Here is a 12,426-nt window from a genome sequence, read left to right as displayed (position 1 = left end):
CTTGCTTTCCTTCTGGGAGTCTGGAATTTTGGTACACGGCGCCAGGCAGAAGATGCCTCTGTGGCCAGCCCCCAACAAAAACCTCGGGAGCTGTCTCTAATGACCTTCCCTGGCTGGCAACATCTCAAACTTATCCTAACAACTCCTTGCTAGGGGAATTAAGCACATCTTGTGTGATTCCATCAAGAGGCAACTCTGGAAACTTGCTCCTGGTCTCCCCTGGATTCAGCCGCATGTGTCTTCTCCCTTGGCTGATTTTGCTTTGTATTCTTTTGTTGTAAAAAATTGTAGCCACGAGGAGTACAACTACATGCTGAGTCCTAGGAGTCCTCCTAAAGAATTGACCTGGGGGTGGTTTTGGGAACCCTGACAGAGTAAAATCATCAAATAATGACTCATTAAAAGTTTCATTTCCCAGATGGCTACTCTGTCTTTGCTGTTTTTCAGTGTGGTGGTATTCCAACCGACTCCTTGTGACCTCACGGACTGCAGCACGCCAGGCTTCCCTGTCCTTCACCATCTCCTGGAGCTTGCTCAAACTCATGTCCATTGAGTCAGTGATGCCATCCATCTCATCCTCTGCCACCCTCTTCTCCTCCTGTCTTCAATTTTTCCCCCTGCCCAGCATCAGGGTCTTTTCTAATGAGTCAGCTTTTTGTATCAGGAGCTTCAGCATCAGTCCTTCCAATGACTATTCAGGATTGATTTCCTTTAGGATTGACTGGTTTGATCTCCTTGCAGTCCAAGGGACTCTCAAGACAGCTAACAGACACATGAAAAGATGCTCAACATTGCTCATTATTAGAGAAATGCATATCAAAACTATAATGAAGTTATCTCCTCACACCAGTCAGAATAGCCATCATCAAAAAGTCTACAAACAATAAATGCTGGAGGCAGTGTGGAGAAAAGGGAGCCCTCTTGCACTGTTGGTAGGAAAGCAAATTGATACAGCCACTATGGAGAACAGTATGGAGATTCCTTTAAAAACTAGGAATAAAACTACCATATGACCCAGCAATCCCACTACTGGGCATTACCCTGAGGGAACTTAATTGAAAAAGACACATGTACCCCAATGTTCACTGCAACACATTTACAACGCTAGGACATGAAAGCAACCTAGCTGTTGATTGACAGATGAATGGATAAAGAGGTTGTGTTACATATACACAACGGAATATCACTCAGCTATAAAAAGGAATGCATTTGAGTCGGTTATAATGAGGTGGACGAACCTAGAGCCTATTATACAAAAAGAAGTCAGAAAGAAAAAAGCAAATCTTGTTTATTAACACATATACATGGAATCTAGAATGATGGTACCGATGAACCTATCTGCAGGCCAACCATGGAGATGCAGACACAGAGAACAGACTTATGGACACAGTGGGGGAAGGAGAGGGCGGGACGAATGCAGAGAGCAGCATGGACATATATATAGTACCATATGTAAAACAGGCAGGCATTGGGGATTCGTTCTGTGACCTAGGGAGCTCAAACTGGTGCTCTGTGACAACCTAGAGGAGTGGGGTGGGAGGTGGGAGGGAAATTTAAGAGGGAGGGCACATATGTATAACTATGGCTGACTCATGTTGATGTATGGCAAAAACCAACACAATATTGTAAAGCAATTATCCTTCAGCTAAAAATAAATAAAATTTTTTTAAAAGTTTACTTTCACTGTAAAATCAGAAATATATTCTAATTTTTAACAAAGTATGCAACAGAAAAATAGCACATACTACATAATGCGAATACCAGTGGTTACTCAGAAGTATTGTGGAATTTAGACTTCTAGAGTCTGATTTAATTATATATTAACATTCACCTAGTAAGCACATTTAAAAGTATGCCAAATTTTCCTACTAGATGTTTTCTTATAAAATCAGTGCTTTTCTTCAGATAGCCACTGTGCTAAATTTGCATGTTATATAAAAATATACTATTAACATAGCCAGTATAAAGAGGTTAAAAAAAAAATTAGAAACCCTCAAGGAGAAAAGGGAAAAAAATCCAGAGGTATCTGTCAATTTAATACAAATATATGCTAACTCATTACGAATTAATAACAAGCTTAGGGCCCAGCTACATTCTTAAAAACTGTTTGAATATCAGAACCATTCACTACTATTAAGTATCTTTACTTTTGCTTTAGATCTTTGACATTTATAATTTCTTGTATGCTACTGTGAAAGTGATACTGGTCACAATTACAAACCTGATTCTAAAAGCTGTTTTAAAGAGGAAGGAGACGGAGTATTAAATTGGTCCTCTTTCAGAGTGTTTTTAAATTAAAATCCACTTACTCACTCAGCTGAGCGTTTCTGGCTTACTGATAAACAAACTGAAATTCCATGAAATAAAAACAGGCTGCTGAATGCCTCTTCAAGGACATAAATAACATGGCTGCAGATACATTCATAAATATATCAGATAGTACTGAGATAAGACAGAGCAGCGTGATGAATTAGACTAGAATTAACATATACACACTAATATACGTAAAAAAATAATAAGAACCTACTATAAAACACAGTAAAGTCTACTCAATATTCTGTAATAACATAATCTATATGAGAAAAGAATCTGAAAAAGGATATATATACACACACGTGTGTGTGTGTGTGTGTGTGTGTGTACAGCTGTTCACCTTGCTATACCTGAAACTAACACAATATTGTAAATCAACTATATTCCAATAAAAAAATTTTTTAAAAGACTCTTAGCAGCAAGAAAGCAAATTAATTTAGTGCCAGCTTATTGAACTTTCATATGATAATTCTGATTATGCCTGCTTTTCTGAATATGAACTGAACTTATCTTCGAAGCAATATAAAAATCTTTTTTTTTTCCTAAGTTACCAGAATTTTAACACAGTAGCATATTACTGAAGTATTGTTTCTCTGAAATTACAATGTTGAAACCACTTACAAAGTATTTTACTTTTCACAAGTGTATTTATATGTAAAAATTGTTATTTTTTGTCACAATGTGTTTTAAAATATTTTCAGTAAACTGGTAAAGAGATTGTAAGGATCCATTCTAAGAAGCCACTGAATCTGCTTCAGATGGAGGTTAAACAACTGAGTTAACCTAAGAGTTTATTAGCAGTGATCTGAAGTAGGAAATGGTTAACTTTGGGATTTTTAACCAAGTCTGTAAATACCATCCTGAAACACAAATCATATTGTCATTCTCCTATTATGCAAATAAAAACCACCTCAAACATCTGTATTTTCAATGGATGAAAAAGCCTATTAACTATTAAGAATGTTACACAAAGCTCTTCATAGTGAGTCTGAACCTGATCTACCTTCCTTTCTTTCACTTTTCCAAGGAGCCCCTAAAGTCTTGCCACAGTAAACTATTTTTCACTCCCCAAATCTACTCCTTCCATTTGGTATCTAAGAGAGATGAAAATGTTTGCAATTTCCTAGAAGGAGGATTGTAAGTAAAGCATTTCATGGACATTTCTAATCTTTGACTATATGAATAGAGTATCACTGTTTAATTGTTTTATTGTAAAATTTCCTAATTTGATTAAATGGATCAGGGGAATTAATTGCCTCTTATATTAGCTATAAATCTAACTTAAATAATTTTTAAGATGCTTAATCTTTTTCTTTTAACATCTTTATAAAAGCATTTTATAGAAAGGTAATACATTCATATGGCAAAAATTCAAACAGAAATATAAAATGTAAACCAAGTCTTCCTCCTTCAACGTTAGTCCTTCTTCGCTTCCCTGCTTGTTTACCTGTCGCTTCCTCAGCCAGGAGTGTCCCTCCTGCCCCATTTTCATTTTCAGCTACACTTCTGCTCATTTTTCAAGTTTCAACCTAATTGTCTCCTCTGAGAAACATCTTCCAAAGCTTTTAGGCAAAGTGAGTTACTCCTTTCCCCACTGCTTTAATTCAACTTTGTTATATATTTCCTTAGCGGTTAGAGTATCCTGCACATAATACATACTCAATAAATGCATTTATTACATGGACTTGAACAAGACACACAAGCATCTAAAACCTAGGAGGCAATGAAATACTCTTATTTCTTAAATATGGATGAATTTTTAAAAACATGATTTAATTACTGGGAATATTTGAGTTTTTGATAAATCTCGTTAACAGGCAATTCCAATATAGTCCATTCCAAATTAAAAGCATTGGAAGTTTCATTTGCACTGAAGATTTTATTCAACATTTCTTTTTTTTTTGTAACTAAGTTTCAAGATACCCTTCATTTTTGTACATGCATACTCTATTCTCATTTTTACTCTCACAAGATCAGTCTACTTTTTAGTGACTGCAAAGAGGACAGCTTCAATTAATTTAAGCCTAATCAAATGGAGCCTTTATTTCATTTACTCCACATGTCCTCTTTTTATAGAAAGAAGTAAACAAGAAACAAAATCTGAAAAATGTCAAAGTTTTAAAGAAAAGACTAAGCATAACCTCTTGTTAAAATTTCAAAATTTGTAATACCATAAAAAAGGATTTCCTAGTGTGCTCTAGAAAGCCTTAACCTTTATAAATAAATAAAGCAGGGTCAAAGAAAAAGTATCTGTTATAATATTCTGCCTTCTAAAATATTAGTAGTAGTTTTAGGTCATTTGAAATTAAAGGAAGCCTAGTGATAGTTCCTAAAAAGAACTTTAAACCTTTTTATCATAGTGAGAAGAGTATAAAATTAGTCATGCATTTTATTTTCTCTTTTTTTCATGGAACAAATTTAGTTAAGTCCAGATGTACAAAATGACATTTTTAAAATACTTGATCATGAAAAAAGTAAACTATATCCTTATTTTTAAAGAAAAATCACATACTAAACGCTGGTTCTTTAGGAAGGCAAACCATTATCACTAAGCTTAACTCTTCACAAAAAGGTACACGGAGTCCTTAATTCAAGATTAGAAATTACTTTCAGAATCACTGCAGTCTTGCCAAATGTTCATTCTCCTATGAGCAAAATGAGTCAGCCACTCTCCAGTGACTATGCCAGGACAGTCTGTTAGAAACCAACTAAAAAGAGCAGATACCTTTATCAGAGTATGTGTGTTCTAACGCATGAAGATCGGGCAACAGGTGAATACAGTTTATGCAGCAGTAGGTGAAGAAATCAAGGATGACCACTTTTCCACATAGATCCTTATAGACAGAAATAGGTTCTTCCGTATTCAGCCATTCTAATCCTGAAATTTACACAAAATAAATAATGATTAAAGGAAACAATGAAGATAATTTATCTAAAACTTTCCATTAAAATGTGAACCATTATTATTTGTAAGAAAAGATGGGGGACAGGAAGGAAGAGGGGAGTTAATACATAGAAAGCTACTATTATGAGGCAGTCTGCAAATATAGTAAGAAAAAGCTACTAAATTCTCTTAGAAATAGCATATTAGTCTGTGTGTGAAAGGAAGATCAACATATTTAGGTAAAATATAGGGAGGAAGAATCAATATTAAAAGGGTTTAGGTACATGATTAGGTACAAATGAGCTATTGAAAATTAAAGTCACCTTAAGAATAGAATAAATAACAAAAAGGAACAGTGTTAGTGTTAAACTTTAAGGATAAACACGCTGTTGTGCAGTCCCTCAGTCACGTCCGACTCCTTGTGACCCGACGGACTGCAGTACACCAGGCTTCCCTGTCCTTCAGCACCTCCCAGAGTTTGCTCAAACTCCTGTCCACTGAGTCACTGATGCCATCCAAACGTCTCATCCTTTGTTGTACCCTTCTCCTCCTCTCCTGCCTTCTATCTCTCCTAACATCAGTGTCTTTTCCAATGAGTCGGCTCTTCGCATCAGGTGATCAAAGTATTGGAGCTTTAGCTTTAGCATCAGTCCTTCCAATCAATATTCAGGGTTGATTTCCTTTAGGATTGACTGGTTTGATCTCCTTGTTGTCCAGGGACTCTCAAGAGTCTTCTCCAACACCACAGTTCAAAAGCATCAATCCTTCAGCACTAAGCTTTCTTTTGGTTCAGCTATCATATCTGTACATGACTACTGGAAAACCATAGCTTTGACTATATAGACCTTTGTTGGCAAAGGATAAACATACAAAATACCTAAGCCAATTTCATAAGAGAAAGAGCTAAAATGCTCTGGATTTAAATGAGACCTTAAATACAAAATATTTTAAATATTTTATTTCATTTCATTTAAATGAAAATATTTTAAATGAAAAGTTAAGCAAAACACAGTTAAAGATTTCATGAAAGCAATATTAATATCGATGAAGACCATGTTCCCTTCTCTCCAAAGGAAAGAAAATAAAATCTCATTAATCTGTGATTTCATAAATCAGAATTTATAATTACTAGACCATGATTTACAACTTTAACTACATACTATGAAGAAAAATTTTGTCAAACAAAAGTAGATTAAAAGCGCAGCATCTGTTACCAATTTAAGAAACAAAGATAAAGAGTTTGTTGCTTATAAGTAAATAAATGTACCTACTAAAACCATTAATTATACCTTGAAGCTTGGAAATAAATAGTTTATAGAAACTGAAAACCAAAGTTGGGTGGAACAAATGAATAATAACAGTTAACAACTAATAACGGCAACTGGAGTTACTCAAAACAAAATCTAAAAAAAAAAAACAACCCTGCAAATCAAACTAGTATTTCTGTCAATAGTCCAACCTAGTGAGGTTTTGGCTTCCCTGGTAGCTCAGACAGTAAATAATCTGCCTGCAACATGGGAGACCTGGGTTTGATTCCTGGGTTGGGAAGATCCCGTAGAGCAGGGCATGGCAACCCACTCCAATATTCTTGTCTGGAGAATCCCCGTGGACAGAGGAGCCTGGTGGGCTACAGTCCACAGGGTCGCAAAGAGTTGAACACAACTGAAAGACTAAGCACAACAGTGAGGTCTCAGAGTACAGTAAGGTCTTAATTATCCACTTCATTAAAGTGTTAATTATATACCTGATCAAATGACCATATAAAGCTCCAAACTAATTAATGCGTATTTCATATCTCCTAATTTTAAAATATTTATGAGTCTCAAATATATTTTCTATAAATAATCAAGCGATTTAGATTAGGGAAGTAGGGAAAGTATTATTATATATGTCAGTTATTGTGCTAGGTGCTTAGCAGACTTAATAATAATAATGCATTTTATATTAAAAATAACAATGAATATAATTTTAAAAGCTGTTAACGTTTACTGAGCTCTCATATGAAGTAAGAACTTTAGATATATTACTTCCAAACTGCATAATAAACCTGAAAAGCAAATACTGGTTCCATTTTATAAGTGAGAAAAGTAAGGCTTGGAGAAGTTAAGCAACCTGCTCAAGATCCTATAACTAACAAATGGAATAACTGGGATTTAATTCCAGGTCTGTCCGAGTCCTTCATTTATACCATGCTGCTTCCCATAAAACATGTTTCTTTTAAGAAATAAACAAAGTGTTTTTGAGAGAGTTATGACTTCTTTATTACCATAATTGATAAACCAAGAAAAAACTCATATCCAATAATCTGTCCTCAGTAATTATGTTAAAAACAAAGACTGAGTATTTTGTTATTATATTATGTATGAGTCATGGAGATCAAATCTCATGGTAATAAAATACACTCACGGTAAATACCAACAAGAAAATAAAAGCACTGGGCAAAATCCTAGCTGCTGGCATGCTGGTTTATGACAGTGTACTATATATAGCTGATTTTGGTACTAACAACTTGGTGATGTCTATGCATACAGTCATCTCTTGTGTTGCTGGAAAAAGGTGTTTGCTATGATTGCTGTGTTCTCTTGACAAAAGTTTGTTAGCCTTTGCCCTGATTCATTTTGTATTCCAAACCCAAACTTATCTGTTACTCCAGGTATCTCTTGACTTCCTACTTTTGCATTCCAATCCCTTACAATGAAAAAGACATCTTTTTTTAATTTTATTTCTAGGTCTTGTAGGTCTTCATAGAATCAGTCAACTTCATCTTCTTTGGCATAAGTGTTTGGGGCCTAGATTTGTATTACTGTGATGGTGAATGGTTTGCCTTGGAAACAAGCCAAGATCATTCTGTCGTTTTTGAGACTGCACTCAAGTACTGCATTTCAGACTCTCTTGTTGACTATGAGGGCTACCCCATTTCTTCTAAAAGATTCTTGCCCACAGTGGCAGATATAATGGTCATCTGAATTGAATTCACCCATTCAGGTCCATTTTAGTTTACTGATTCCTAAAATGTTGATGTTCATTCACTCTTGCCATCTCCTGGAGTTTGCCCACTTCCAATTTACCTTGATTCATGGGCCTAACACTCCAGGTTCCTACGCAATATTGTTCTTTACAGCACCGGACTTTACTTCCACCACCATACAGGTCCACAACTGAGTGCTGTTTTCACTTTGGCTCAGCCGCTTTATTCTTTCTGGAACTATTAGTAATTGCCCTCTGCTATTTCCTAGTAGCATAGTGGACACCTTCTGACGGGGGTTGTGGGCAGTGGAAGTTGGGGGTGGGTTGTCATCTTCCAGTGTCGAATCTTTTTGTTTTTTCTTACTGTTCATGTTCATTGGGAAAACCACGATGATGTGGTCACTCACCTAGAGCCAGACATCTTGGAGTGAGAAGTCAAGTGGGCCTTAGGATGCATTACTACAAACAAAGCTAGTAGAGGTGATAGAATTCCAGCTGAGCCACTTAAAATTCTAGAAGACAATGCTGTTGAAGTGCTGTACTCAATACGTCAGCAAATGTGGAAACTCAGTAGTAGCCACAGGACTGGAAAAGAACAGTTTTCGTTCCAATTCCAAAGAAGAGCAGTGGTAAAGAATGTTCAAACTACCATACAATCGTACATGAACCAAGAACTTCCACATGTACAAACACGGTTTAGAAAAGGCAGAGGAACCAGAGATCAAACTGCCAACACTTGCTGGATTGTAGAGAAGGCAAGCGAATTCCAGAAATACATGTACTTCTGCTTCATTGACTATGTGAATGTCTTTGACTATGTGGATCAAAACAAACTGTGGAAAATTCTTAAAGAGATGGGAATACTAGACCACCTTACCTATCTCCTGAGAAACCTGTATGCAGGTCAAGAAGCAACAGTTAGAACCTCATATGGCACAACTGATGGGTTCAAAATTGGGAAAAGAGTATGCCAAGACTGTATATTTTCATCCTGCTTACGTATCTTATATGCAGAGTACATCTTTTCAAATGCTGGGCTGGATGAAACACAAGCTGGAATCAAGATTGCTCGGAGAAGTACCAACAACCTCAGATATGCAGATGATACCACTCTAAAGGCAGAAAATGAAGAGGAATTAAAGAGTCTCTTGATGAGGGTGAAAGAGGAGAGTGAAAAAGTTGGCCTAAAACTCAACATTCAGAAAACTAACATCATGGCATCCAGGCCCATCACTTCATGGCAAATAGAAGGGGGAAAAGTGGAAGCAGTGACAGATTTTTCTTTCCTTGGGCTCCAAAATCACTGCAGAGAGTGACTGAAGCCATGAAATTAAAAGATACAGGCTCCCTGGAAGGAATGCTATGACAAACCTAGACAGTGTATTAAAAGCAAAGACATCACTTTGCCAACAAAGGTCTGTACAGTCAAAGCTATGGTTTTTCGATGTGAGAGCTGAACCATTAAGAAGGCTGAGAGAATTGATGCTTCAGAACTGTGGTGCTGTAGAAGACTCTTGAGAGACCCTTGGACTACAAAGAGATCAAACCAGTCAGTCCTAAAGGAAATCAACCCTGAATATTCATTGGGAGGACTGATACTGAAGCTGAAGCTCCAATACTTTGGCCATCTGATGCGAAAAGCTGACTCGTTACAAAAGACCCTGATGCTGGGAAAGACTGAAGGCAAAAGGAGAAGCAGGTGGCAGAGGATGAGATGGTTAGATAGCATCACCAACTCAACAGATATGAGTCTGAGCAAACTCCGGGAGATAGTGAAGGACAGGGAAGCCTAGCACGCTGCAGTTCATAGGGTCACAAAGAGTTGGACAAGAATTAGCATCCGAACAACAACATGTATATAAACTTTTAAAGTTTCTTGGATAGGATAAGCACTAATGCACCCAATTTTTTAGACAGAATTCTACAATAATTCAAGTCCAGTATAGGATTAATAACAGAAAAAAATAAGCACTTCTGAAGGCCAGAGCAAAAGGCTTGGAAAGACACGAGGCTGTCATCAGGGGCAGGGTTCCAACAGACCTCCCATGAGACACTGAACCCTGCCACAGCCAACCAATTAACTATACATGTGGTTTCAGTGTCATGCCAGGAGACACACCAACACCACCAGGCAAAACAATGCCAGTCCCAACCAAAGAAGGTAACATTCAGTTTCGTTTATCATAGCAAGATGAGCTTCACAAATAGCACTGCTGGGAATATCAGTTCTCTCATGCTCCAAACATTGACAGCAACAGGATTCAAACCTGGAGATGGGCCATAATTGATTCAGGTTTTTAAAACGACAAGTTTCACAACTTTGAAAGGAGTGTGGCCCAGTTAAGAAACCGGCCCGATGTGGGAGGCAGTGTCTGCATAATCCAACTTCAGCATTTCTTAGTTGCCAGGCCCTAGGCAAACGACTCTATTCCCGTGCCTCAGTTTCCCAACTGTAAAACAGAGCTGACAAGACCACCTCGGGATTCTCTGGTGGCTCAGAATCCGCCTGCAATGCAGGAGACCTGTGTTTGATCCCTGTGTTGGGACGATCCCCTGGAGGAGGGCATGACAGCCCACTCCAGTATTCTTGCCTGGAGAATCCCCATGGACAGAGTAGCCTGGCAGGCTGCAGTCCATGACGTTGCAAAGAGATGGACATGGCAGAGCGACTAAGCACCCACGCAATAAGACCACCTCGGTGGTTTGCAAAGATTAAGTAACAAATACTTTGTGTTTAGGACTCTTTGTGGCCCACAAGTGATCCGTAACCTTTAGCCTGGATGATGCACAAAGATGATGATGATGATGGGCAACCAGACTGAAAGGACAGGGTGGCGTGGACATTGGAATCACTGCCAACGGGGGCCACGAAACTTTAACTCGGTGTACTGAGTTAACCCAAGGCCCGGGAAGAGACGGAGGATAGAGACGAAGATGCAGGTTCCCGCCCTCCACAAACCCTAGTTCGCTGCCGCCTGGGGACAGAGTCTCGGCTGGGCGAGGCGTCTCTCCGCGGCTCGGCTGCACAGCCGCCTCGCCCACCGCTTCAGGGGAGGGCGCGGTCCGCGAGAAAGGGGAGGTTCCGGAGGGGTCCCCACCCCGAAGCCAGCCCCTCACCTTCCGGAAACTCGGGCACCAACAAGTCCTGTTCCCAGCCGTCCACCTTCTGCAGATACTGGTAGACCAGGCCGTCCTTCTCCTCCTGGGTCACGGCGTCGAGCAGGGCGTACTCCAGCGAGGTCTGAGCCGGGAGCAGGCCCGAGAGGTTGCAGCTCCGGGCTCCGGGCGCCGCCATGTTCTCTCCGGATGGTCCAGGGGCGGCCGCCCAGCCCGCAGGACGGTCTCGGGTGGAGAGAGAGGAAGCGCTTTATTGTTCTTTGGTTTCCAAACCGCACATTCGCCTCCCTTTCCACCAGCCCCACTCTACGCTAACGGCAGTTTGTTCAAAGGCTAAAGTGTAAATCGGGGCAATTCCCAGGCACGTAATTAAACTACCTTCCCAACCTACCCCGCCCCTCCTAAGTCTTCTCGCCCCAGGGGAGCCTGGACATTCGGAACGCCAGATTCAACAAGGAAAAGGCCACTGGGCCGGCGTTCTAGAAGCTCCAAGAGAACAATTCCCCACCCTTCAGTTTGGAAATTAGCAGGTTTTAGAACTTAAATAAAACAAAATAAATCTGTAGAACTTAAAGGGCCCAAACTTTTTTCTTTTCAAAGTTCCCCTTTTAGACCGGGAACAGCCGATTCGACACAGCGTTGGTCACGGGAAGCTGTTCCCGCCACGACATGAAAGGTAAAGGAGTAGGCTTTTTTAAGTTGGGAGGGACTAGCCAATGGCTTAGCTTAAACATGAACGCTGCGTTTTATTACCAAGCAGTGCCGTGAAAGTGCAGGAGCGAACACGGGGACCGGGCGGGCGAGGGGTGTCCGGGGGGAGCGGACGCAGCTGGAGCTCCTCGCAGGGAGGTGGGGGTGGTGAGGGTGGCAGGTGGGCGCCTGCCCTCAGAAGAGGCGGGGTGGGGGCACCGATGGCTTTTGCGGAGCGGGCTGTGTTGGCAGCTCCCTCACTCCCAGCCCTGAGGAATGGAGGGGAATGAGGGCCCCCTCCACTGGCCTTGCCGTCTCTAATGCCCAAACAGGAGGTCGAGCCGGTGGGTGTCATCAGGCAGGTGAACCTTGGTTTTTGAGGCTGGTGGGAAAGAAAGCTGATGACTTGCAGGCAGATCACCTCTGCGATCTGAAGTTAGGCGTGTGGGTGGTCT

The 12,426-nt window shown here is 39.9% G+C and overlaps 1 protein-coding gene across 6 annotated transcripts in view; it reads right to left on the bottom strand.

The window, feature by feature from the left end:
• The window catches only part of NHLRC2 (NHL repeat containing 2), a 62,084-nt gene extending 49,758 nt beyond the window's left edge, over window positions 1-12,326 (bottom strand). For 5 of the 6 annotated variants that reach the window (XR_015155137.1, XR_015155138.1, XM_086377075.1 and 2 more), the window contains exons 1-3: window positions 12,035-12,326; window positions 11,282-11,506; window positions 5,039-5,191 (exon numbers count right to left, since the gene is read on the bottom strand). Coding sequence is in view for 4 of the 6 variants with exons in the window: in XM_086377075.1 (XP_086233201.1) it covers window positions 5,039-5,191; window positions 11,282-11,506; window positions 12,035-12,326 (670 nt within the window). In the remaining 2 variants the exon portion in view is untranslated. The remainder of the gene's footprint in view (window positions 1-5,038; window positions 5,192-11,281; window positions 11,507-12,034) is intronic. The other variant, XM_086377078.1, reaches the window with a different exon arrangement.
• Between the last annotated feature and the right edge of the window lie 100 nt (window positions 12,327-12,426).

The sequence above is a fragment of the Bos grunniens genome, chromosome 26 (genome assembly GCF_055505025.1).
Source record: "Bos grunniens cultivar Pamir isolate PY7600 chromosome 26, Bosgru_T2T1.0, whole genome shotgun sequence".
NCBI lineage: Eukaryota > Metazoa > Chordata > Mammalia > Artiodactyla > Bovidae > Bos > Bos grunniens.
Note: the sequence above shows the minus strand (reverse complement) of the source record. Positions and strands in the feature narration are given on the sequence as shown.